Source organism: Phocoena sinus, chromosome 1, assembly GCF_008692025.1.
Source record: "Phocoena sinus isolate mPhoSin1 chromosome 1, mPhoSin1.pri, whole genome shotgun sequence".
NCBI lineage: Eukaryota > Metazoa > Chordata > Mammalia > Artiodactyla > Phocoenidae > Phocoena > Phocoena sinus.
This window is the reverse complement of record NC_045763.1, coordinates 66,110,840-66,137,361: the sequence shown is the minus strand read 5'-3', so window position 1 is coordinate 66,137,361 and position 26,522 is coordinate 66,110,840. Positions and strand designations below refer to the sequence as shown.

General features: G+C 38.7%; 1 protein-coding gene across 2 annotated transcripts in view; it reads left to right on the top strand.

Moving 5' to 3' along the window:
* SLC44A5 (solute carrier family 44 member 5) overlaps nt 1-26,522 on the top strand; it is a 166,206-nt gene that overhangs the window by 57,415 nt on the left and 82,269 nt on the right. For both annotated transcript variants that reach the window (XM_032638801.1, XM_032638793.1), the window contains exons 2-3: nt 3,757-3,830; nt 25,594-25,678. In XM_032638801.1, coding sequence (XP_032494692.1) covers nt 3,782-3,830; nt 25,594-25,678 — 134 coding nt within the window. In that variant the 5' untranslated portion in view covers nt 3,757-3,781. The remainder of the gene's footprint in view (nt 1-3,756; nt 3,831-25,593; nt 25,679-26,522) is intronic.

The following is a 26,522-nucleotide window of genomic DNA, read 5'->3' as shown; positions in this document are numbered from 1 at the left end:
GTGGATGAAAGACACATCAGAGAGAAGGAATCAAGAGAACTTATCAACTGAATATGAAAGATAAGCAACGAAAAAGGGAAAGTCAAAGGAAACTCCCAAGGCTTCAAGTTGAGGTGACTGTAGGCATTCTGTACTTGTGGGTTAGAGATAGGAAGGAAAGGGAAATCTGCAAATGATTATATAATTGGGATCCTATTCTTATTGCAATTTGGAAAAATAGATATAAGATAGCAATGGTACTTCTAGTTTAACTTTTGAAAATACTTTTATGCCAGGACAGCTTAGTCTGAATAAAAATTTGAATAACTTTCTTATAACGTGGGTGTAAGCAGCTTGTTTTGAAAAAATTGGACTTTGATTTGGAGGGAGGGTAGGGGAGAGGGTTCAGGTATATTTAATCTTCTTTCTAGAACTCAGTGGCATGCAACTCATTTTTAGGTTAGTACAGTGGTTCTTATAGTGGTTCTTACTATAAAAGTGAAAATGAACCCAACTGAGGAAAATGTACAGCTATGACAGGCCGCTAGCTAGAACATGATTAAGAATGATTTTAAACCATGAGCTTGTATCACCCAGTTACCTCAATAGCTATCTTAAGAGTATTCAAAATTATCCAAATTAAGTACTTGGTTTTTAAAAAATAGCTCATTTTCTACAGAATACTTGGGATTGTAAAGATACCTTGAAATCAAAGAAAGAAACAATGATGATGTGCTATAACTTCTAAAATTTGAATTAAGCTTCTGCTGTGTTCCTGACTCCCAAAATGGTGGCCAAGCTATATTTTATATTTTCTTCATATTCAATTTCCCAATAACTTTCTAAGCAGTGATTTTTTTCCAGTAGGGAATGTATCTGAGGAAATGGACAGAAATAGATGAGTTACTGGGGAAAAAAAATGACAGATAACTGTAATTATCTGAAAGCACACACACACACACACACACACACACACACACACACACCTATTTTTAAAAGAAAAATTTTAAACAGCAAAGGGAATCAAATCACTATAGGAAAAATTTCAGAAATAAGAATGTTTCATCTAGAAAAGCTTTCCTATGTTTTGAAACTCTTGAATTTTCCATAATTTTCACTTTGTTCAACATTTTTCCATGCTTAAATAAAATGAAATTAACCAGTCTGGCCATGGGGTATCGGCTTCTATTTCTCTAAAGCAGAGTTCCAGAAAAGCAAAGTGGACTTGAATTCGTTATCCTTCCTAGTCCCAGAATAGAATCCCCAAACATGTCAAGGTGTGAATTACTGAGAAATGCTGTCCCACTGTGGTGAGAGACTGCTGGGGGAAGGGGTAGAGAGAGGTTGTGTGGGTACACAGTAGCCCTTGGGGCTGTAGTGTGTCCTTGGCACCAAAAAGAAAGAGAAATCATAATGTAAAACCCCACATGGAACCAAACCCTGACTGATGCCATTCATTAGGGCCAGTAGCCGAGGAGTGTGGGTTTTACTTTTTAGAAATTTTGGGGGGGGGTGTTTCTGCTTCTTTCCTTGTGCTCTGTTTTTAAGTTTCTTTTATTCATCTTTCTAGTATGTTTACTTCTCTCTGTGCTTACTACATAATATGAAGAGAAAACATTATAATACTATATGATATTGTCATTATAAACATGCATTATAGTATGTATTATATACAATGTAACTATGTAGATATAAACATATTATAGATATAATATTACAGGATGCTGGCCAGCCTGGCTGGGGCTTCTGGTTACATCCCTGTCTCCTTGGTAGTTACCATTACCCACAGGGCTTTGACAGCTTCAAGATTTCTAGTAAAAACATACCACTGTTCTAGTTTTCTCTCCTTTAGTTCCTCACCTGCAGGCATTCGTTATTAGGTATCAGGCTATTCAGCAACTGCCCTGACAGGATGAGAACCTGATCTTGAGTAGGATGTGTCAGAATGCACACGAGCCAGATCCTCTCCTCACCCCCACCAGGTTTTGCCTTCAATGGCTGTTTTTTGTTTTTTGTTTTTTGCGGTAGGCGGGCCTCTCACTGTTGTGGCCTCTCTCCCATTGTGGAGCGCAGGCTCCGGACGCGCAGGCTCAGCGGCCATGGCTCACGGGCCCACCCGCTCCACGGCACGTGGGATCTTCCCAGACCGGGGCACGAACCCGCGTCCTCTGCATCGGCAGGCGGACTCTCAACCACTGCGCCACCAGGGAAGCCCTTCAGTGGTTGTTAACCAAAGAAAACTAGAGTGCCTGTTTTCTTCTCTTTTTATTATTCTCGTAATTCTTCAGTCCCAATGAAATTTGAAATTCCTGGGTTGAAATTAGACTTAAACAAGTGACAGTTTGTTTCTGAATTGACTGTGATTAGCTTTCCTTATGGTGGATCCATTTCCTATTGTGAGGTAGAGTAATAAGGATGTGTGTGGAGTTTTAGATACGGCTACTTAGAGTCTTTCTAGAAAGTTGTAATCTTATTAGAATAACCACTAAATGAAAAAGGTTAGGCAGCAGAGACGTAGATATTTGTCTGCCTCTGTAACTACCTCTCTCTCATGGACCTTACATAAGTCAGCTTACCTCATTACCCCTAAAAACCAAAGTTATGTATGTGAGAGCAGTAAAGGTAAAACAGGGATTTATCAATGTGTAAGGTATTACTGTGTCTGTTACTGTACAATTATCATTCGTTATTATTATTACTACCACCACTAAAAATAGAATGTAACTTCTGCCTGCTTGTGGTAAAAGACTGGAACATATCCATATGCCCTCTAGAACAAGAAGTTTTTGCTATGAAAATTCTCATGCACATCTTTTAATCCTGTCAAATAGGTCCATCTTTTTCTTTACTAATAGATTCTTCATTAAGTTTCAAGAAAGAATGATTGTATTGTTTCATACTTTCAAGATATAGTTTTGACCTTCTAGACCACTTAGGAGCTGAACAAAATTTAATATTAGAAATAGGAAATACTTTAGTTGAAAGCCTGAGTATCCTACTGGATACTGGTTTGACTTGTGATCCCTTAGAAAATAACCAAGTCTCTATGAGCTAAATTTTCTCTAAACCTCATTTCACGATATCCAGCTTTCAGAATAGCTGGAAAATTACCATTTAGACGCATTTCATTTTTTAATGCATTATAGACATTGTTGTTCAAATAATTGCAACTCCATTCCTCATAGAAAGCTTATGCAGTCAATCCTTTATTTAATAATAGTACCCTTTAATTGTGCATGTAGAACGATAATGGAGAGAGAGAGGAATGGAAACGGCTAATTTGTTTTATTATACCATGTATTGGGAAGCATGAAGAAAATCAAATCGCTTAAATTACAATTTCAAATAAAAAAGTTTCTTGATGTTGGTATACTCTAACCTCTGAAAACATTTTACAAATAAAGAATCAAGAAAATAAATATTAACAGCTCTGGGGAAACTTCTTTAATCATGGAACTATAACCACTCCCTGCTGCTAAAGTCTTTGATTGCAGAAATGCATCCGATTTACCTTTCAGAATTATTAGGTATAAAATGGCATATCACTGTTGTTATTGTCTTTTTCTCCCTTCTTATATTTTTTTGCAGTGAACAATAAGTTATTTTGTACCCCTTTTAATTCTCCCCCGACACACACCTTCTAATACCATCACCTTGGGGGTTAGATTTCAACATAGGGAATGGGGGGAGACACATTAAGTCCATAAGAGAGAGGAAAACGGATGCTATGTGAATCTTCTCAGGACGCTTTTAATTCTTTGTTCCTTTTGTTTTTAGGAGTTGTACAGATGTACTGTGCTGCATGATCTTCATACTGTTCATTATTGCCTACATTCTTTTAGGACTTGTGGGTGAGTAAATACAGGTATAGAAGATATTTAACATTTGCTAATTAAATAACTAAGTCAATGTCACTTTTTTTTTTTTTACAATGGTGTGTTAGTTTCTGCTTTATAACAAAGTGAATCAGCTATACATATACATATGTTCCCATATATCTTCCCTCTTGCATCTCCCTCCCTCCCACAATGTCACATTTTTAACATTAATCATTTTCTTCCAAGATCCTTCTTATTATCAATTATTATATTTTCTGGAGGGAATGTACCTCACCAGGACTCACTGGGTAGCAGATGCAATGAAAAATAAACACAAAGCAGTTTATCCAAAGGCAAGCCTAAATTACTTAGGTAAATACAATTATACAGAAGAACAAAAAAACCTTATGGTTGCTTTTTAATCATTTTTACTTTTGAAATTTTATTAAGCAGCTAATAAAGTTCATGTTGCTATTTACTAATAAGAACTAGGGCCTAGATAAGTTTAAGTAATACATAACCTTTTCTTTTTATGAGTAAATTAAGAAGAAGTAAGAATTTCACCAAATAGTTCATTGACATATAGGAAATCCTATTGTCTTCGCCTACCAGAAAGAGATATCCTGTTGTTCATTGTTAGATTAAAGATTTTTCTATGGAAGTGAAAATAAAGAGGGCAAATATAGATGGTCTTTATTTGGGTTGTTTTAAAAACTACCAAAGGGAATCAATCAAGATGGCAGAGTAAGAGGACATGGAGCTCACCTCCCTCCACAAACACATCAAACATACATCTACATGTGGAACAACTCTCACTGAAAACTAACTGGAAACTGACAGAAAGACTCCAAGGCTGTAAGAATGATACACACATAATTGGGTAGGAAGGGGAAAAAAAAAAAGCAATCAGATCAGGACCTGTGCTCCTGGGAGGGGACTTCAGAGGGCAAGAAAGATCACACAGTTGGACACTGACCCTGGGGAGTAAGCAGTGAGAGCCACAGATTGGGTGCCCCAGTCCTGGGGTCCTATACAGAGGAGACGAGCCCTCTTAGCTGGTTGGAGGACTGCTGGGTCTAACAGGGGGGCTGTGGGAAGCGTGGACTCCAGTTGTGAGGAAACACTCATGTGCTGTCTTGCCCTGAGGCAGGGTGGTGAGTGGTCTGCTCTAGTGGCTGCTGAGTTTCCCATAACTGCCTTGGCACACACCCAAGCCAAGCAAAGGCTCTGATTCTGCTCATTCCATGTCACAGAGCAACACTGGATCTGGGGCAGCCATGACTGGGGAGAAGACTCGACTGTGGGATGCAGAGATGAGCTAGTCCCTGGGCATGGCCTGGGTGGGGTGGTGGCAGCCACTGTTGAGCTTACTCAAGCAGTGCATCTGAAGTAGCCCCGACCTCTGACAGCAGCTGCTCCACCACAGCTTACCCCCTGATCACAGGCCAAGTGTCCACATAGGCCTCACCTGCCCAGTGATATGGCTCAACAACAGGGCGGGGGTGGTGGAGGCTGAGGACAGTGACCTGCTGTGAGGAACAAAGGGGACTTGCACCTGAGTCTGCGTCTGAGCGGAACAAGGAAAACAGTTGTGCACGGTTGTGCGTGCCTGCACAGGCAGTGCATTAGAGACAGCTTGGACCTCTGTCTGCAGACAACAGGAGCAGGGAGCCCTCACATGCCCCACTTGCTTCAGCACTCCCCCACTCTGGGGCAAAAGTGCCAGTTCAGAGAAAGGGGAAAACACACACTTAAGGGGAACAGAGCCAGCTTGAGCCCGACCCTCAGGGCTTCTGCTCCAGCAACTTGGTCTCAGACCCTACCCCTGATAGGGCAGTGACAGCCACTGAGCAGAAAGGAAGCCCTGACTCACACTGGGTTCCAGCTCTAGCCTCTCCATCTCTAGCCCCACCCCCTACCAAGGTGATAGCTGCCAGCAAACCCTGAGGAAAGATGTGACTTGGATCCATATCAAATCCAGTTCTCCCACCAAAGGCAGTGGACACACCGCACCAGTACAGGAATGGCCCCGCCTAAGAACAACCCTTCAAGCAACAATAGGTAACTGTTTCACCTAAATTCATAGAGGCAGAGAAAGTTAAGCAAAATGAAAAAGCAGAGGAACTGCTGTCAATTAAAAGAGCAAAAGAAACACTCTGAAAAAAATAATGAAATAGAAATAAACAATTTACCAGATAAAGAATTCAAAGCATTAGTAATTAAAATGTTTACTGAATTAGGGAAAAAAATAGATGTATACAGTAAAAATTTTAACAAGGAACTATAAAATACAAAAAAGACCCAATCATAAATGAAGAATTCAATAGCTGAAATAAACACACCAGAAGGAATGAAGAGCAGACTGAGTGATCCAGAAGAATGTACATGTGATGTGAAAGATAGAATAACGGGAATCACTGAATCAGAACAGCAAAATAAATAAATAAATAAAAACTTGAAACAGTTTAAGAGATCTCTGAGATAGCATTAAGCATATGAACCTTCACATTATAGGAGTCCCAGAAGAAGAGAGAAGGGGATTGAAAATGTATTTGATGAAATTATGGTTGAAAACTTCCCAAACCTGAAGAAGGAAGTAGACATCCAGGTACAGGAAGCACAGACAGTCCCAAACATGATGAACCCAAAAAATACCCACAGCAAGACATACATAATTAAAATGGCAAAAGTCAAAGCTAAAGAGAATTCTAAAGGCAGCAAGAGAAAACAAGGAGTCATATACAAGGGAATCCCTGTAAGGCTATCAGCTGATTTCTCTGCAGAAAGTTTTCAGGCCAGAAGAGAGTGGCATGATATATTCAAAGTGCTGAAGGGAAAACCCTGCAACCTACAATACCCTACCCAGCAAGATTATCATTTTGAATAGAGGAAATGTTAAAGGGTCTTATCTAAGTGGAAAAGAAGTAAGAATCTAAAAGGGAAAATCTCACTAGGAAATGCAAATATATAATAAGGGCTGATGATCAACCACTTAAAGACTAAAAGACAGAAAATTCTAAAGCAACTATAGCTATAATAAACAGTTACAGGTGTTCCTTAAGAAATAAGAAAAATCTCAAATAAACAGCCTAAACTGCCACCTAAAGGAATTAGAAAAAGAAGAACAAACAAAACCCAAAGTCAGCAGAAGGAAGGAAATATTAAAGAACAGAGAGGAAATAAATAAAATAGAGATTTGTAAATCAGCTCTACTTCAATTTAAGAAAAAACTACCAAAGGAACTGGTGTGAATATTTTCTGTAGAAAGATTTCACCATTGCATATGAATGTATTACATTATCCCCAGAGACTTAAGTCCTATCCCTTAGACGCTGACTTAGGAAACTTTATTATTATTGGTGGGGGGGAGTGTAAAAGTCAGATAATAGCTTCTAGTAACAATAATTAATGCCTAGAGTTAATGTGGATAGATTGTATCAGCAGAAAGAAGGCAGTGCCTACCTAGAGAACAATGGAAAATACTTTTCTCTGGTCTTCGGTTTTATCTTCCAGTAAAGAGAAATACTTTGAGAACAGCAATTGAAAGTAATTTCCAAAATATCATCTGAGTAATACCAGGTGAAAACTACACATAAATGGAGAATTCAAAAAAGTAAGGCAGGAAGATAGGGAAGGAGAGAAGAATAAAGGAGTATAAACCACAAAACCAAATAATGTGCTCTTAGGTCTTCAGAAGATTCCTTTTTTATTTCTTCAGTGTATTTGAACTTCTAAACATTAATGCATTAGTAGCACAATACATAAATATATAAATTGAATATTATAATACAGTGAATTTTCTTATACAACTAATAGAATTTTAGCTTCTCCAACTTTGGGACACATGTCTGTCTCTGTAATTGTTTTGTTTTTACTTTTTGTCATCGAGTGGAAATATGTTGCATGAGAGAAAAAAAGATTTGGAGTCAAGCAGATCTAGGGTTTCCCCATATTACTTGGTGGACTTGAGCTACTTTCTAAATCTCAGTAGTTTTCTCACCTGTAAAAATATGGAAACACTACCTACTTTGCAGGGCTGTTATGAGGAGTAAATGAAATAATATCCAACTGTGCCAATAATGCTACATAAGAGTAAGAGGCAGTACTTCATTTGCTACCATTGTATAATCTAGCTGTTCTGAATTTTAATAAATTGCTTTTAAATGTAATTTACTATTTTGTTCCTATAGCAACCCATAATTTTGGTTATTAAAGTTTGAATGCACAGAGGGACTTCATAAGGATCTCTTATTGTGACCAAAATCTTTCCCTTAGGAGGCGTTATGGCATAATTGAGTAAGTCTCTCCTCTGTATCTCACAGCCAGTCTCTTGTAATCCATAGAGAAATGCCTTCTGTCCTTATCTAGAGCTGGGAAAGCCACTACAACTCTCTCCCTTGTCAGCACGGTAGAAGGAACGGGAGTGTGTACTGTCATTCCCTCTGGAGCAAGATGAGAAATTTCCCTTTTTGTTCACGATCTCCAGATTCAATTTGTAAATGCCTTAATTCACATAAGGAAATTGGAAGATAAAGATTCCTCAATGAAAAACTGTGTGTAATATTGGATTAATTTAGTGTTTCCTCTAAATTAATCCTTATGCCACTGATTAAAATGAGCGACTCACAAAATTTAATATATGTATATTTCTCATCCCTGAACTACAAATAGCCATACTTGCCTGTTTCTAAGATAAACTTAACTCTTACAATGCTGGATTAAAAGAAGAATGAAGGAAAACGCTTGGCAGAGGTTAGTAGGAGTGTTAAGAATTTTTTTAAATGAAAGAATGTGTACCTTCACCTGAGGAAAGATGAAGCTAAGTCAGTTTTACTGATGTGTTGTAAGTAGTTTTGCATCTTTTGCCATTTTGTTAGATCAGGACCTTCTTAGGGTTACTTTCATCCATGTTCTTTTCATAAGAAGTGCTCCCATGAAAGAGCCATGTTTCTTACAAATTCTTCCAAGAAAAAAAACTGTTTCTTTGCCCTTTATGTAGAATATGGCCAGCTAGGGTAACACTTGGATGCAACAAAGGCAACTTGACATTCAACTGATGAAAGGCAGAACCTCCGTTCAAGTGGGTGAAGTGGAGTCTGGTAGACGGTATCAAATCTCCTTGAAAGGTCAAACATTTATGGTAAGCCCTCTTTTGTGCTACTTCACTGATAGGTGCTATTCAATTGTGCTAACTAGAAAAAAAGAATAGGAATATTTATTATGCAAATTGTTCTTGCTGTCCTTGTGCTAACATTATGTATACAATAGCGCAATTTTAACATTCAATAATTTTTTCTTTCTTTTTTTTTCAAATGGATTTCCAATTGAGAGAGTTAGTTATTTCATTGTTGTATTTACACAGGAAGCACTTACAGTTAGGGTCTGAAGTTTGTTTTTGGTTTTGTTTATTAATCTTCCTCCGGAATAATTATTCCTGTTAGTTGAGAAGATAGGAAGTTAACAAGAAAGTAAATTTATGCAAACAAGCCTAGAACTCTGTCACTATCCTGTGAGAAACCCAAGCAACATGGAGAAGCCCCGTATAGGGGTCCTAGTCAATAGGCTGGGCTGAGCTCCTAGGGATAGATAGTGTTTACTGTCAGCCCTGAGGGTTTTCAGATGATTGAAGCCCCATTCAACATCTGGCTGCTTGAGAGAGCCCCAAGGGGCTCAGCTAAGCCTTCCCCAAATTCCTAACACCCAAAGTCATGAGCAAAATAAAATGGTTGTATTAAGCCAGTGGGTTTGGGGGTGCAATAATAGATAAGCAGGACAAAACTTGATATCCGGAAGTGGGATGCTAGCTTAACAAAACCTAAAGTATGGGCATTGGTTTTGGAGACCAGGTGGTGTTCAGAAGCCAGGTGGATTTTGAAGGGGTTGTTGGCCAGAGTTTGAAGGAAAGGGAGGAAATGTAATTGGAAGCAGGAGGGAAGGACATTTTGTTATGCGGTGGTGAAGGTTTGGCAACACTGTTGCCAATGGTAATTAGGAAATATACCTAATGAATTCAATGATCTAGCTAAAGACACCATCCTTACAAGAGGAACCAGCCCTGAAGAGCTTCATCAACCCCTGGACCTGACTTAGGTGATGAGATTCAGACCTTTAGCTTGAGCCTGATGCCTTAATTGGATGAGGCTTCTGGGGATCCTGGGAGAGTAAAAGCATATTTGATTGTGGAGGGAATGTAAAAAGTTTGCAGCCACAGGCTGAACTATAGTAGTTTTAACACATGGCTGCAAACTCTTTGCCATTCCTTTCATCAAGAGGTGGGGTCTGCATCCCTGTTTCTAGAATTTAGTGAGGTTAGGGATTGCTTCTCTAATAGAGAATGAACCAAGGCAAAACATATCAGTAAAGGGCCTTGATGTGCAAGTAATTTATAGATCAGTGCAAAGGATTAAAGGAGGGCCATCATGGGTCGACTGGAAACAGCGGAACTGAAAGTACCAAGTACAGAAAGGAGGAGGTTTACATAATTCAGTCTTAAATCCTTCATGGAGTGAGGTGGAGAATAAACAAAATAGCTGAATTAATAATCAGATGTAGTCCAGCTTGACCACATCATTTCTGGTATTAAAGTACATGTTCATTGTCTGGGGGTAGCAATACAGTCACACATCTACTTTTCCATTCATTGCGTTCATAGCAAGAATGATACTCATCTAGCATATCATTCTTTACCCTGACCTGGACTGCCCCGAAATGTCAAGGGAGGGGGCAGTCTTATTTCCAGTTTCTCATTGGAGAGCAAGACCTTGTAGTCTACTGGACCTCTGATGTTTTGGTTGGTGCCATTTGGTATCATTTCTTAGTGACTTGCTTGTCTGGATCCTTCCACCCTTGTAGTGGTTTCCTACACTAGGATCCAAGACTATAGCTTTTTAAGTCTTTATACCATGCTCAGCCATTTCTCCTCAAAGAATGGCTAGTATCAGAATGCAGCCCCTACTCTTAGACCCTTCTTTTAAGCCTAGGACAACAGTCCAGTCTCTGCCTTCAAGGTATTTGTATTCCTTTTGGCCTATAGACCTAGTTCAGGGTCAGTCTGTTCTGTCCTAAATTAAAATCTCAAGGAGAAACATTTAGTTCTCGTCCCTTCCTTCTCTTAAAGCTAATTAGTCTTCCCATCCCAAGGGATATTAGAAAGGGAGAGAACCATATTTTCATAACTGAGAGGTCCCTCAAGTGACTTTTTGAAGAACAAAGATAATTCCAAGATGACTTTTTGATACTGTCTGTACAGAGAAGCAGTGGACAGTCTCTCTTACTAATAAACAAATATAGTTTTTAAAATTATGTTATGCCTCACCAGGCATCCCTTGGTATTGAGCTTAAAGGTATGATCCTACTATTCATTGTAAGTGGACACTGGTGATGGAGAGTGAATGTGACAGGAAGTCACACTGTGCCTTTAGTCTACGTCAGAACTAAAATGAGCCTGCCTATCAGGCCACAGCTTGGAGACATTGTTTTAGCAAAAAAAAATTTTTTTTCAATAAAAAGGTAAGAAATTTAAACGACTCCAGTTCCATTATTTTAAATTTTTTTCTCATAAACTTTTCTTAATGAAAAATTTATTGTATTTATAAATAACCAGAACCAGTATTAAATGTCCTTTTGCATTCTTGACGAATATATAAATGTTTACAAATAAAAGTACATACTTATACGTTACTATGGAAGCCTTCATTTTAAAAGGAAAACTCTTAGTTTTGACTGTTACTGGAACAGATTTTTTTTTAATGCTGAGTGAGATTTTTACTGTTTGTTGTATTTTGCTGAATGCACGAATTCTAGAGGATTTCAAGTAGAATATTGTTAGCATGAGAGAGATTGATTTGTGCTCAAGGACACGACCCTAAACTCACCATTGGGTGGAAGAGGCCCCCTGTGAAATAAGAAACAACGTTTTTCTTATCCAGGCAACCGGACACAGGGCTGCTCCAAAAATGTTTCTACAGCAGCAGTGTCATCAACACAGATTTTCAAATTCTGTATCATGTGTCCTATTATCTGCTTCATTGCATTTGTAAATTGCTTGTGTTAAAAAGCCATAAGCACAATTTGGCAGGCCTGTTCCTCACATATTAAAACAGTTAAAATGTATCTTTAAGGGATACAAAATAACGATTTGAAAGCCGACATTCCTAACCAGCAAGTGTTTAGGGAATGCCTTAGCTGCCCCAAACAGATTTGCAGTTAATTTTTAAGTGTCAGTGCAAGCAGTTGGTCTAATCACATTTCTCCTTGACAGAGGGCTTTGTAATGGCTGTAACTTCTGACTCAACCCTAGAGCACAACAGGAACATACTTTGCAAATGTTTGGAAATAAGAGACAATACTAGGTAATAATACTTGCTCCTGCTATTTCAGTAACAGGATATGAGTTCCTTGATATGAGTGAAAAGAAGATTTGCCTGAATAAAGTTTTCACCCATCGCTTATCAGTCTTTGCTAATCTGCTATGAATTACCCAAATAGGAGTGTTTCACAATTAATTTCTCTTCTTATCTTTCTCTTCTCCCTGTCTCTCTCTCTGTCTCTCTGTCTCTGTCTCTCTGTCTCTCTGTCTCTCTCTCTCACACACACACACACACACACACACACATCAGCTATACTTAGTCTTTTATAGTTATTTCTAAAATAGCAAGAAAATTAAGGGAAAAAGATGATTGATCCTGATTTGTATTGATTACTGTGTAACTTTGTCATTTGGTTTTATTCACCAGTATAATCCAGGCAGTTTTATTCTAGAGCCTCTGCTCTTAATCACCATGCTATACTGCCTTTTATTTAATAAAGAAGACGAATGAGGATTCTTTAAGTAATGAAGGATACTGAGAGAGGGGGCAGATCAGAACCCCATGATACTCTCTCCTAATGCTTTCTCTCCCTCCTCCCTCCATCGTCTAATTCCACATAGAGTTGGACTTAAAACAGAGAGAACGGCACCAGAGGCGTGAGTGAAAAGCACGTATTGTTTTGCAAGCAAAAATCATGAATAATTTGGTAGCTGCAGTCTTGCTCTGTGAGACTGAGTACATGTTCACTTTGCTGCAGCGTCATTGTTTACATTCAGTAACCGTTTGCAAAATTAGCCTCTATTATGTACACACTAAAGAGAGGACCATATTCTTTATGATAATCCACACCTATTAGTAGATTTGGTTTTTTCTTTCAGTTAATGCTTGTGCTATAGAGTAAATAAAATTATGTCAGACAGTATCTCATTCTTTGGGCTTTTTTGGCCAGGAAGACCTCAAAGGATTTCATAGATCTTTCTAAAAAGTGTATTTAGTAGTAGATGTTAATAATGAAGATTACATGTAGCATTTTCAGATATAATAAATTGCATCAGGTTTTAGGAACAATGAAAGCTCTTCCTTGACATAAAGCAATGGTTGCCAATTATAGAACCACATTAAGCAAGTAAACACCAAGATGAATGATACTGAATGTGTGGTAACCTTGAGTTTTTCAAGGAAAATTTGATAGGAAGAGAAGGACCCACTTGAACAGAGCCTCTGCTATGGATTGCACAACCGGCACTGACAATCTTGTTACGCTGAAACAATCTCCCTGTAGTTCATTGTATAAAATAACCTAAGATACTGCTTCTCCATCCAGATCTGGGACCATGCTCCAGCCCACGTGTGCACCCACTGGCCTCCTCTTCATCCCAGTACCCATCGTGCCCCTCCCCCTCACGGGGCCTTGTCCAGGTGTCCGTCGGCTGGAAGCGTCTTTGTGCCTCTCTTCATTTTTCAGATCTCAGCTCCCGCATACCTCTCAGGGACATCATACCTGGCTTTCCTCATTTGATCATCTGCCTCTATGAATCCCTCTCTCTGTACCACATATTGCTTCTTTGTAGTGCTTGTCAGAATTGAAATTTCATGTCTGTGCAATTAATTCATTAAGATCTACTTCCCCCAGTAGACTGTAGGCTCTAGGAGAACAGGGACCTTTATATACCCAGAGTTTAGCATGGTGCTGACACAGAGCAGGCACTCAAAAAACATCTGGAGAGTGAATGAAGGAAAGGATAAATAAATTTTTGTCTTCATTATTTCCAGCCACTTCAATGTGAATCAAAACCTTGAACAGATTGTAAATAGTAGTAGACTAACATCTATTTAGATTAACTAGAAAAAGAAGCATATTAATGTAGCAAGCATAAAGTCAGACCTGCTAATACAGAAAAAAACAAAGGTGTTGTGGAAAGCCTAATTTGATTTCTTAGTTATTGGGTAGTTTTTCCATTTTCTTTCAATTCTATGTATTATTTACAAATATGCTTTAAACATACTCTTTGTCCCATCTTTTACTTCCTATTCTCACCCCTTGCATTTTACAGACTCTGAAATTTAGAATGTGTGTCATTTTGCTCTTTTCTTTTGCTGTCCTATGTGGCAGTAAATTCTGACAAAAGAGTCTGAAAACATTGTACCTCTGGTAGTTTTTTGTTTGTCTTTAATGAATTCCTGAATGTCTTGCTGAATATATCTAAAGTTTCCCCCGTGAGTAGGCTGGTCACTTGTTCAGAACATGGGCTGGGTATTTTTCTTTCTTTTTTTTTTTAAAGATTTTTTTGACGTGGACCATTTTTTAAAAATCTTTATTGAATTTGTTACCATATTGCTTCTGCTTTATGTTTTGGGTTTTTTTGGCCATGAGGCATGTGGGATCTTAGCTCCCTGACCAGGGATCGAACCCACACCCTCTGCATTGCAAGGCAAAGTCTGAACCACCGGACCACCAGGGAAGTCCCTGAGCTGGGTACTATTCATTTAACCCCTTGGATCTCTTCTCTACCCCACTCTTCACCCTGCTCTGTCCCTAGAGAAGTTGGCTTTTATGATGACATCCACAGGCTCTCTTGTCCCCTGGCTTCCAGTTTGGTCTGTGGGAGGTATCAACAGTAGATTGGAGTGTAAGAGAATGGGTTTTATGGAGTTTATTCCTCTGATTCTCTTGCTGGTAGGTCACTGCAGGTTAACTGCACCTCTCTACCTAAGGCCCCAAGTCCAGTCAGTCAGCTCTTTCCATTTGGCTTCTCTCTCTGGATTTAGGGAACTCCTTCCTCCTTTGCCCTTCAGGCCTAGAGGTAAAAATGACTCCCTGTTGTAGCTAGCCTCTGGGTTCTGAACCAACTATTCTTCTCCTTAACTCTGCCCATACCTTTGTAATATTTCTTTATTAAACTCTCTGCAATTATCTTGTGTGACTATAACATCTATTTCCTGCTAGGATCTTGCTGTATTCTAGAAAACAGCAACCCAACCTGAAAGGCTTGCTTCCTAGGTGGTGCTTTAACTGGATCTTGCATAGGGTGTTTTGTTCCATAAGGATGGCTATTCTGGGTGATTGAGCTCAGTGTTGGTTATCCACTGCTGACAGATTTGTCACATAAGCATTGTTGGGATCCTGGTCAGCCTTTGTGAATAAAAGTCCATGTTATCCAAAACCCATGCATAATTTTCATCCCTATTGTCATGATTACTTTTTCACAAAAATCATTGAACAATTACTTTTCCATCTGGTTATTGAAAGCTGTCTCTACAGAGGGGTCTTTACTAAGCAGCCACATGAGACATAAATATTTTCATATTCTGGGTCCATTTGGAAGTCAGTACTTCTAATATTTCTTAAACTGCCTTGCTATTGGTTGTCTAATATTTTTTCTTTTCCAGCTTGTGATAACGTGGCCAAATCATTGGCCTCTGTCTATGAATAGATACACGTTTCAGATTCAGTTCATCTCTTCTTTCAGTCAAAGTAGATAACCAGAAGAATGCCTCCTGATCTGTGCCAACAGATGCTCCACCTGTAAATCTGATTTGATTTTTTTGCTTCCTAGTCAAATAATCACAGGGACATTTCCATGAGCCATAGGTATGTGTTAAAGCCGCACCTCAGGAGTTAACACCCTATTATTGTGAGCAATCTTCTTATGAAACTTTCTTGTGCCTTCATGACCTCCTCAAGCGTTGTATGAATACACCACTTCTACTCAATAAGTGAGTGCTATTGGGCACAGCCAGCTTTAGGCTTGATGGATCAGATAACATTCAGTTCACTGATGGACTTCTCATGTCATTAGGTGATCATTCAATGTTCAGGAGGTACTTCTCAAAAGAAGAACATTTATTTGCTGAAAGGATATGGATTTTCTCCAAAGCCATAAGAACCTCCAATAGGCATTTGCCATATAGACCTAGTGGCAGACCTGCTAGTACAGTAACCTGGATTATCTGAAAGCACCTTTATTTCTTGGGGCAGCCATTAAATGCTGTGCCTCTTTTTTAATAACAGAAAATGCAAGGTACGGCAACTTATATTTTACTTTGGAGGAGATATCACTACCAGGCCCTCAGATCTTACTGGAAGACTTCTGTATTTTCATGAGGTTTATCTCCTATCCATTAGCACACGTATGTCTTTGTAAGACATCCAGGTTACATGCTATCCAATATTCTCCAGATCTTATCAGCATGATGCCATCAGTGTAAGGGAATATGTGTTGATCCTGTGAGGTAAGATATTATATTAAAATCTTGCAGACTAGGGCTTCCCTGGTGCGCAGTGGTTGAGAGCTCCGCCTGCGATGCAGGGGGCATGGGTTCGTTGCCCCGGTCCGGGAGGATTCCACATGCCGTGGAGCGGCTGGGCCCATTAGCCATGGCCCGCTGGACCTGTGCGTCCGGAGCCTGTGCTCCGCAACAGGAGAGGCCAACAACAGTGAGAGGCCCGCGTACCACAAAAAAAAAAAAAAAATCTTGCAGACTAAATTGTGACAAAGAGCTAGGAGGTCAAGTACCTTCAAGGGGAGATGGTGAGGATTGCAGCACTATCCCTGCAGGTGAAAGCAAAATGCTCCTGGTGTTTTATACTTACTGGGAAGGAGAAAGCTTTCGTTAGATCAATTGCTGCATGCAAGCTGGCAGAGGCTGCTTTGATTTGTTCCAGCAGAGAGACTACAACTTGAACAGCAGCTAAAATTAAGCCATGACTTGGTTAAGCTTAAGCGAATCCATTATCGTTCTTCAGAAACATCTTCCCTCTGCACTGGCCAATAGTAAGCCAATGAATGAATGAATGATTTAACTTAATAAGAATATGATGACTGACAATTCAGTCTGAATGATTGAATGGGAGTTTGACTATATTCTAGACCCCAACTTTAAGATAAAGTTTTCATATTAACTGTTTTTAAAGAAGTAAGGTAAATTGGTATCAGATAACGTGTAATTGGTTAGGTAGGTCCTAAGTCATATTTTAAATCAAGTTGCAGGCTCCATGTATTAAATCATATAGCGAAGCAACAAAAAATACTTAAATCCTAGGAATTGTAGCTGTGAGTTCAAAACATGACAAGAGAAAATAAAAATAGAAATAGAAATCAAATAGAAAATAAAATTTAAGTATTGTGAATATTTAGGTTGAAGGAGAGAAAGATGATTTAACTGCTTCAAGTATACAAAAGATTTTTAAAAGCTAGATAGTAGTTAGTTAATCTATTGCTGCATAACAAATTACTCTCAAACTTGGCAATATAAAGTAAGCAAACATTTCTTATCTCACAGTTTCTGTGGTCCAGAATTGGGAATAGCTTGGTTGTGGCTCTGGCTCTGAGTTCTTTATGAAGTAGCAGTCAAGATGTAAGGCCAAGGCCAACACTCTGCTGAAGGCTTGGACTATGGTGAGGTATCAGCCTTCTAGATGGCTCCCTAGCACAGATGTCACCACGAGGCTTCAGTTCTTGCTGACTGCTGACAATCGTGGGCTTTTTCTATAGGACTGTCTGAGCGTCCTCATGACATGTCAGATGGCTTCCCCTAGAGCTACTGATCTAAAATAGAGAGAGAGAGAGAGCAAAGAGGAAGCTGCACTGCTTTTATGACCTATTCTTGGAAGTCACCAAAATATTATTCTGTCACATTCTATTCATTAGAAGCAAGTCACTAAGTCTAGTCCACACTCAAAGGATAGGGGAATTAAGCACCACTATTTGAAGGAAAATTGTCAAATAATTTATGGACATATTTGAAAGCTGCCGAAACATGTTGATCAGCTGAATAAAAGTAAATGCATTATTCAGGTCTTTTGTCCACTTTTAATCAGGTCGTTTGGTTTTTCGAGGTTGAGCTGTATGAGCTGTTTATATATTCTGGTTATTAACCCCTTATTGGTCATATCATTTGCAAATATTTTCTCCCATTTAGTTGGTTGTCTTTCCGTTTTGTTGATGGTTACCTTTGCTGTGCAAAAGTTTTTAAGCTGATTAGGTCCCATTTGTTTATTTTTGCTTTTATTTTCTTTTGCCTTAGGAGATGGATCTAAAAAAATATTACTACAATTTATGTCAAAGGCTGTTCAACCTATGTTTTCTTCTAGGAGTTTTATGATTCCCAGTCTTATTGGCTTGGCCAAAAGGTGCCTTCAGTTTTTAAGTAAAAATAAAAGGCACATTTTTCATTTTCACCAAGAACTTTATCGAACAACATGTTCGCCCTTTTGTTTCACTACCTTCTGCCATTTTTCAGGCACCTTCATAATTCCATCTTCCAAAATATTTTATCTTTTTGAGCAAAGAACTGTTCCAGGTGCCTTTTACAGTCTTCCAGGGAAATGAAGTTTTGCCAATTAAGAGAATTTTGTAAAGACCAAAATAAATGGAAATCCGAAGGTGCAATGTCTGATGAATACGGCAGATGAATCAGAACTTCCCAGCCAAGCTGTACCAGTTTTTGCCTGGTCATCAAAGAAACATGCAGTCTTGCCTTATCCTGATGGAAGATTATGCATTTTCTGTTGACTAATTCCAGATGCTTTTCATAGAGTGCCACTTTCAGTTGGTCTAATTGGGAGCAGTACTTGTTGGAATTAATCGTTTGGTTTTCCAGAAGGAGCTCATCATAGAGGACTCCTTTCCAATCCTACCATATACACAAGATCACCTTCTTTGGATGAAGACCGGCCTTTGGTGTGGTTGGTGGTTTATTTCGCTTGCCCCATGATCTCTTCCATTCCACATTGTTATACAGTATCCACTCTTCATTGCCCATCACAAGTTGTTTTAAAAACAGAATGATTTCATTATGTTTCAATAGAGAATCTCATGCGGAAATACGGTCAAGAAGATTTTTTTCACTTAACTTATGTGGAACCCAAACGTCAAAGCAATGAACATAACCAAGCTGGTGCAAATGATTTTCAACGCTTGATTTGGATGTTTTGAGTATGTCGGCTATCTCACGTACAACGTTGATTGTTCTCAGTTAATGTCTCGATTTAATCGCTATCAACTTCAACTGCTCTACCCGACCACGGAGCATCGTCCAGCGAGAAATCTCCAGCATGAAACTTTGCAAACCACTTTCGACATGTTCCATCAGTCACAGCACCTTCTCCATACACAGCACAAATCTTTTTTTTTGCATTTCGGTTGTGTTTCTACCTTTCTTGAAATAATGAAGCATAATATGGCCGAAAATTGTTGCTTTTTCTTCTATCTTCAATATTAAAATGGCTACACAAAAATTCACCAATTTGATAAGTCTTTTTTTTAAGTGCATGCTGATATGACAGCTGTCACATGCAATCTAACAAAATGGTTTCCAATGAAAGACAAACTAAGTGCTACTGGAGCATCTTACGGAAAAAGTAAACAAACCTTTTGGCCAACCCAATACATTCAGGTCTTTAATTCATTTTGATTTATTTTTGTATATGGTATTAGAAAATGTTCGAATTTCATTCTTTTACATGTAGCTGTCCCAGCATTCCCAACACACCTTAATTAAAGAGACTGTCTTGGGGCTTCCCTGGTGGCGCAGCTGGTTGAGAGTCCACCTGCTGATGCAGGGGACATGGGTTCGTGCCCCGGTCCGAGAAGATCCCCACATGCCATGGAGCAGCTGGGCCCGTGATCCATGGCACTGAGCCTGCGCATCCGGAGCCTGTGCTCTGCAACAGGAGAGGCCACGACAGTGAGAGGCCTGCGTACAGCAAAAAAAAAAAAAAGAGACTGTCTTTTCTCCATTGTATGTTCTTGCCTCCTTTGTTGTAAGTTGACCATAAGTTCATGGGCTTATTTCTGGGGTCTCTGTTCTGTTCCACTGATCTATAAGTCTGTTTTTGTGCTGATACCCTATTGTTACTATAGCTTTGTAGTATAGTCTGAAGTCAGGGAGTGTGATTCTTTCTCAAGATTGTTTTGGCTATTTAGGGTATTTTGTGTTTCCATACAAATTTTAACATAGACATTTTTCCAAAGAATACAAATGACCAACAGGCACGTGAAAAGATGCTCAATGTTGCTAATCATCAGAGAAATGCAAATTAAAACCATAACTAGATATCACCTCATACCTGTAAGAATAACTGTCATCAAAAATAACACAAATCACAAATGTTGGCAAAGATGTGGAGCAAAGGGAACTCTTGTACACTGTTGGTAGGAATGTAAATTGGTGTAACCACTGTGGAATACAGTATGGAGGTTTCTCAAACAAACAAACAAAAAAAAAAGCGTGACGCAGTGGATAAGACTTTGTGCTCCCAATGCAGGGGTCCCGGGTTTGATCTCTGGTCAGGAAACTAGATCCCACATGCATGCCACAACTAAGAGTTTGTGTGCCACAACTAAGGAGCCCACAGGCCACAACTAAGGAGTCCATTGATGCAACTAAGGAGCTGGTGAGCCACAACTAAGGATCCCTGGAGCCTCAACTAAGGAGCCTGCCTGCCACAACTAAGACCTGGTGCAACCTAAATAAATAAATTAATATTAAAAAGAAAATGCAGTACTAAAAAAAAAAATAGAGGGCTTCCCTGGTGGCACAGTGGTTGAGAGTCTGCCTGCCGATGCAGGGGACGCGGGTTTGTGCCCCGGTCTGGGAAGATCCCACATGCCGCGGAGCAGCTGGGCCCGTGCGCCATGGCCACTGAGCCTGCGCATCCAGAGCCTGTGCTCCGCAATGGGAGAGGCGACAGCAGTGAGAGGCCCGCGAACCGCAAAAAAAAAAAAAAAATAGAACTACCATATGACTCAGCATTTCCACTCTGGGGTATATAGCCAAAAGAAACAAAAACACTAATTCAAAAAGATACATACACTGCAGTGTTCATAGCAGCATTATTTACAATTGCCAAGATATGGAAACAAATGTCCATCAACAGATGAATGGATAAAGAAGATGCGTATATACATACAATGGAATACTACTCAGCCATAAAAAAGAATGAAATTTTGCCATTTGCAACAGCATGGCTGTACTTGGAAGGCAATAAGCTTAGTGAAATAGCTCAGACAGAGAAAGATAAATACTGTATGATATCACTTATCTGTAGAATCCAAAAAATAAAACTAGTGAATATAAAAAGTATATGGGATTAAATTATAAGAAAGAGCTCCATGATAGCATATCCCCCAAAAAATCAGGGAGGAAAAGACCAAGTGAAATCTATATATTTTGGAAATTTTTAAGACTGTGAATAAACATCTACATCAGTGGCTCTCAACTGGAGCAGTACCACTGCATGGGGGGGGTCTTCTAGAAATTTTGAGTTGACTTTTTGATTGTCACATGTTTTGGAGGTACTACTGTCTTTTAGTGGGTAGGTGGAAGCCAGGGAAGATAGATGCCTGGCAATATCTGGGACAGTTCTGCAAAACCGAGAATTGCCCCGCTTCTTGCCAACTTTCCCATGTACCACTCATGTAGGTGACAATTTGCTTTTAAATATTTGAATCTAGAACTTCTGTTTTAAAATTACAAATTTTTATTTTTGCATGGTTTTAATAACTACCAAGAGAACTTGAGGAAAGATTGTACTTTTTTGGTTGGAATTTACTAAAATTTTTTCATTTACGAAAATTGTATCATTGACAACACCACTTACAGTATTTGAGTCTCCTACACAGTACACCTGAATCCTCCTGCAATTATAACTGTTACATTCAGTGATTCTATCTATAGCTGCAAGTACCTATTTTACTCTGTCTTCTAACTTGGTCACATGCGAGCATTTACAATATTGATATGCATACTGTTTAATTAGAACTTATTTTCTTAGTTCTCATTTACATCACAGCTATTGTTTTTTTTTTAAAAGAAATTGTGTGTGGGGGTAGATGAGTTATGTATAAATAGTACTTCAAGATTTACATAAAAGCAGCATTGTCAAATATTCGTTATAAAAAGGATGTGTTGGGTATGACGGAGTTGAGGAGGACTGACATACAAACCCATGATGCTACAGCACAATTAATCACCTTATATGAGAAGTCCTGACATTTGTGGGGAAATATTCTAGAACAGATCGAGCCAGAAGAAACATAAGTGAGTCAAATGTGTAATGTTAAATTTCCTAGTAGCTACATTTAAGGGAGTTAAAATAAAAAGATGAAATTAACCATAACCAAATATTATCATTTCAAATATACTCAATATGAACAGTATTAATGAGATATTTACATTCTTTTTTTGTTGTTGTTCATACTCTCTTTAAAATTAAAAGGTATTAATGAGATATTTACATTCTTTTTTTGTTGTTGTTCATACTCTCTTTAAAACCTGATGTGTATTTTGCAGTTACATTATGTCTCACTTCAGATAAGCCACATTTAAGTGCACAGCAGACATATGTGGTTAGTGGCTACCATATTGGACAGCAGAGTTCTAGAAATTCCATGAATAGGGAAATTCCAAGAAAGGGAGTAAAATGTGAGAAGCCCCTTACTTTACTAATGGACAGAATGACTGCTACTGCATATTTCCTTTTCCTCCTCCTTTTTTCCCTGCCATATTCCTCCACTGGAGGTGTGGAGAGATGTGGACTTAATGGAGAAGATAAAGCAAACTAGATACCCTTGACTGAGGTGACTTGGTTGAACTGGCCCTTGAAGCTTTCAGCTCAGACTTGATGTTCCAGCTCAAACACAGAGCATATGCAGCAAAACTTCTGTGTCAGAGGATACATGGAGAGGTGTAGCAGCAGCTTAGTAAACAGCCACCTGCCATAATTCAAAACTACAAAATCAGGAAGGAGAACTCTTCCCTTGACAAAGGAAGATGTTCATCTTCCTTTCCTTTGTCTTGGGCATCAGATCCCTGTCAACCAGACTCTCTCCTTCTCCTGCCAAGTACAAAGCTCTTCTTTACAGGTGGCAGAGGCTCCAAAATTACCTGTGTTATCTCCTTTCCTACCATATGTGTCTAACATACTGCTCATCCTCATTTAGCTGATATCCTTGTTGTTTCCAGTGTTAACAAGCTCATTCCTAATCTATCCTTTAGTAGGCAGCAGTATAGTGACTATAGTCTAATGTTTAAAGCATGAGCCCTAGAGAGCAACACTCCTAAGTTCAAACCCTGTTTATGCCACTTAAAACCTGGGTGATCTTGAGAAGTAAATAAAACTCTGAGCTGCAAATAATATCAGAGGTGAACATATCTACTTCATAGGGTTATTGTGAGACTCAAATGAGAAATGGATATAATATATTTAGCATAGTACTTGATACATGTAAGCAATTAGTAAATTGAAGCTCTTATTATTATACTGTTTCCTCAATCTATAATTCTTTCCCTACTCCTTGTCACCTTCCAGATTCCTTCTCAAATCTTAGTCATTTTCTAGTCTTTTCCAGGTCCCACCTCTTCTCCAAGCCTTCTACAAACTTTATTCTCTCCTTTTCATGTGTTTGTTGAGAACTCTGACATAAACTATACTGGTATTGACTTCTAGTACAGGACACAGAGCTGTCATTTAGTAAGATATTTAGCTGAGTGGCTGATGATGAAAAAAGAAAAAAAACTACAGCAGGTGTTGCTGATGCCCCACCCCATATCCCCTCAGTCCTTCCAAGTTTGCTTGCAGCTATGGCAGATAGTTTTATCATGCCCACTGACATGGCAACATGGGCAGATGTTCTCCATGGTTCCTCAGAAGGTCCCCAGCAGCGTGGAGTCACCTCACCCATAACAGTATCCCACTCGTTAACATGCACTTTATTGGCTTTGCTCCCTTCCCTGTCTCACTCTCTTCGCCCCCACTTAATCACTTCCCAAATTAACTACGTGTATCAAAGTTCTTGTCTCAGTGTTTGGTTTCTGTGAAACCCAAATAAGACAGGACCTATCATTACTGAGTCCATATTGCACGCCAAGCACCACGTTAGGCATTCCACTTTCTTTATCTTCTTTCATATTCTCAACATTCTTTGGGGCTGGGTATTATTATACCCATTTTTTTAGTAACAAATTGGAAAGCGAAGACTAAAGCATTTAAGTGACTTGTTCAGGGTCATAAATATATTACGTAGCAAACCTAGCAATCCAAATGTTTCTTCAGGTGCCCATTTTGAATTAATAATTGTATAGAAAAGGAATATACCATTTAGGGATAAAGTTAAAAGAAACATATTACAGAGTATAGAGTCAGGTAAAATTAGAACTCTTAGGTATCTGACAAACTAAGATATAAAAGAAGAATTTAATAAAATAGTGCCTGGAGACATTATACATTGAACACTTAGATGTCATTTAAATGCCTTATTTATAGTCCACTTTCTTTATCCTGGGAAATAAAGATGGGAGCATATGGCAGCAGAGAACTGTCCGAATGAGTCAGATTTTGTAAGAAGGTATTAGAAGATGAAACTGTCAATGCCTCTATGACATTGAAGAAAGAATTAGACAAAGGAGACTTTTCTGGGTACTCAGATACTAAAAGGAAAGGCTTGGATGGATGAGAAAAATTATTGAGAAAAGTGTCTTTTCCATATTAAAATTCTCATTCAGAATTGATTTATTTTTATCTTCCCAAGTCACACAGGCTATGTACATAAGAGTGATTGGATTGTAACATGAACTGTCAAATCCATTACATGTGGGTAAGGAGATAGCTGGAAATGTTAAAAGAAGCAAAGGACAAAGAGATATGTTTTTCATATACAAAGGCAAGCATTAGGTGACCAATAAATTTCCCAGATTTTTAGGAAACGTATTAATCAAATTAGAGAAATTAGAAACATTTAGTTAGAATTAGGGAGTATTGCCCAATTTAGCTAATGTACGTTGCTCTAGTCTAGCTGATAAGTATATAAGGGCTATGAGTTTGTATGAGGTAGAGCCCACCCAGCATCTTCAGAGAAAATAGAGCGAAATCTTTAATTTCATGAAGTTTGAAAACACTTGATATTTATAGGCAGCTTTGAGATTATCAGACAAAGTGTACAGTGAATTTTTATTATGTGTTACTTCTGAAGTTGCTACTGTTCGCCTTTACAGTGTCATAAGGAATCATAAAGAACTAGCCAATTTGAATTGGGTGTTATAGTTTCACTCCTTTGAATTTTTTGTAATGGTCTTCACTTATGTATAACCCAAAAGAATTACATCATAATGGGTACTGCAAATTTATTAGCTCTGCTATGAAGTCATTTAGTTTTGAGCCCTAGCAAAAGTGACTTCTTGCCACCCAAGCATTTGTAGTGTGCCCTCTAGTTCACATTTTAATAAATGTCATTTTCTAAGTGCATTACCTCATGTTTTGGCTACAACCCAGATGAATCCTGAGAGAATAAGAAATATGCTTTCTGACTGATTCAGCCATATTTTATTTTACTTTTCATTAAGAAATTACTCTTTTAAGAAAATCAATAATCTTTTGTGATTGAGGGGAGAGGTTAGTGTGTTGCAATGGTGCATTCTAATTTCTCAAATCAGACTGCCTTCAGCCAGCTGTTGCTGATTTTTTTTGTCTTTTCTTGTTCCTGCAGCCTGGGTCAATGGTGACCCCAGAAGAGTGGCCTATCCTACAGACAGCCAAGGCCACTTTTGTGGCCAAAAGGGCACCCCCAATGAGTGAGTATGGCCACTTTGCTTTGTCTGATTTTACTGTCTAAGCTGGAACCTAGAAATCACTTTCACATCCTACTCATAAGAGGATTGAAGTTCATAATAAAGGACTTCCCTCCCCTTTTCCCCAGAGGCAGTTTATAAGCAGGTGGGATGTTTCATACTATATGACTTAAGACAAGATGTCATTGTTCTGCAGCATTTTATTAGAACACATGAAGACTCTGCTTAGTAAAAATATAATTGTACTGGGTGAATTGGACCAGTGATTTTATCAGAAACCATATTTTAAAATGCCTTATGAAATGGGCTATTGGAAGACTGAGTTCTGAGGAGCTGCTAAAAAGCTAGACAGTGCAGTTGTTAGAATTGTTTTTGCCACAGTGTCTACTGATAAATCACTCCACCTTTCAAAGTGAGGGGCACACCTAGAAAGTCTTCAATGAGTGGCAGGCCAGCTTTTCAAGACAACTAGCCTGCTGCCGACAATGACCCTAAGTAGCTGAAACAAACAAGGGGGAATGTTCCATTAAATTCCTTTCTAATGTTAATTATAACAGAAGTTTTCATTTATGAAAGCAAGTTTTCTTTCTTCATCATAAAGAGAAAACAAAACAGAAACATCGATTTCATATTTTTAGAAATTTTTTTCTCCTTTCTCACTGGTCCATTTCTTTTCTGGTAATACCCGAGTTTTTACTCAATACCCTGGTTCTTCATAACCAATTCAGTTTCTATAAAAGTTAGTATTGAAAGGGTAAGAAACCAAGGCAGCAGCAGCGCTCTCTACCACCAAAAACAGCAAATAGGAGTCTCAGAATATTTCTATTGTGTCCCCATGTTGCCCACC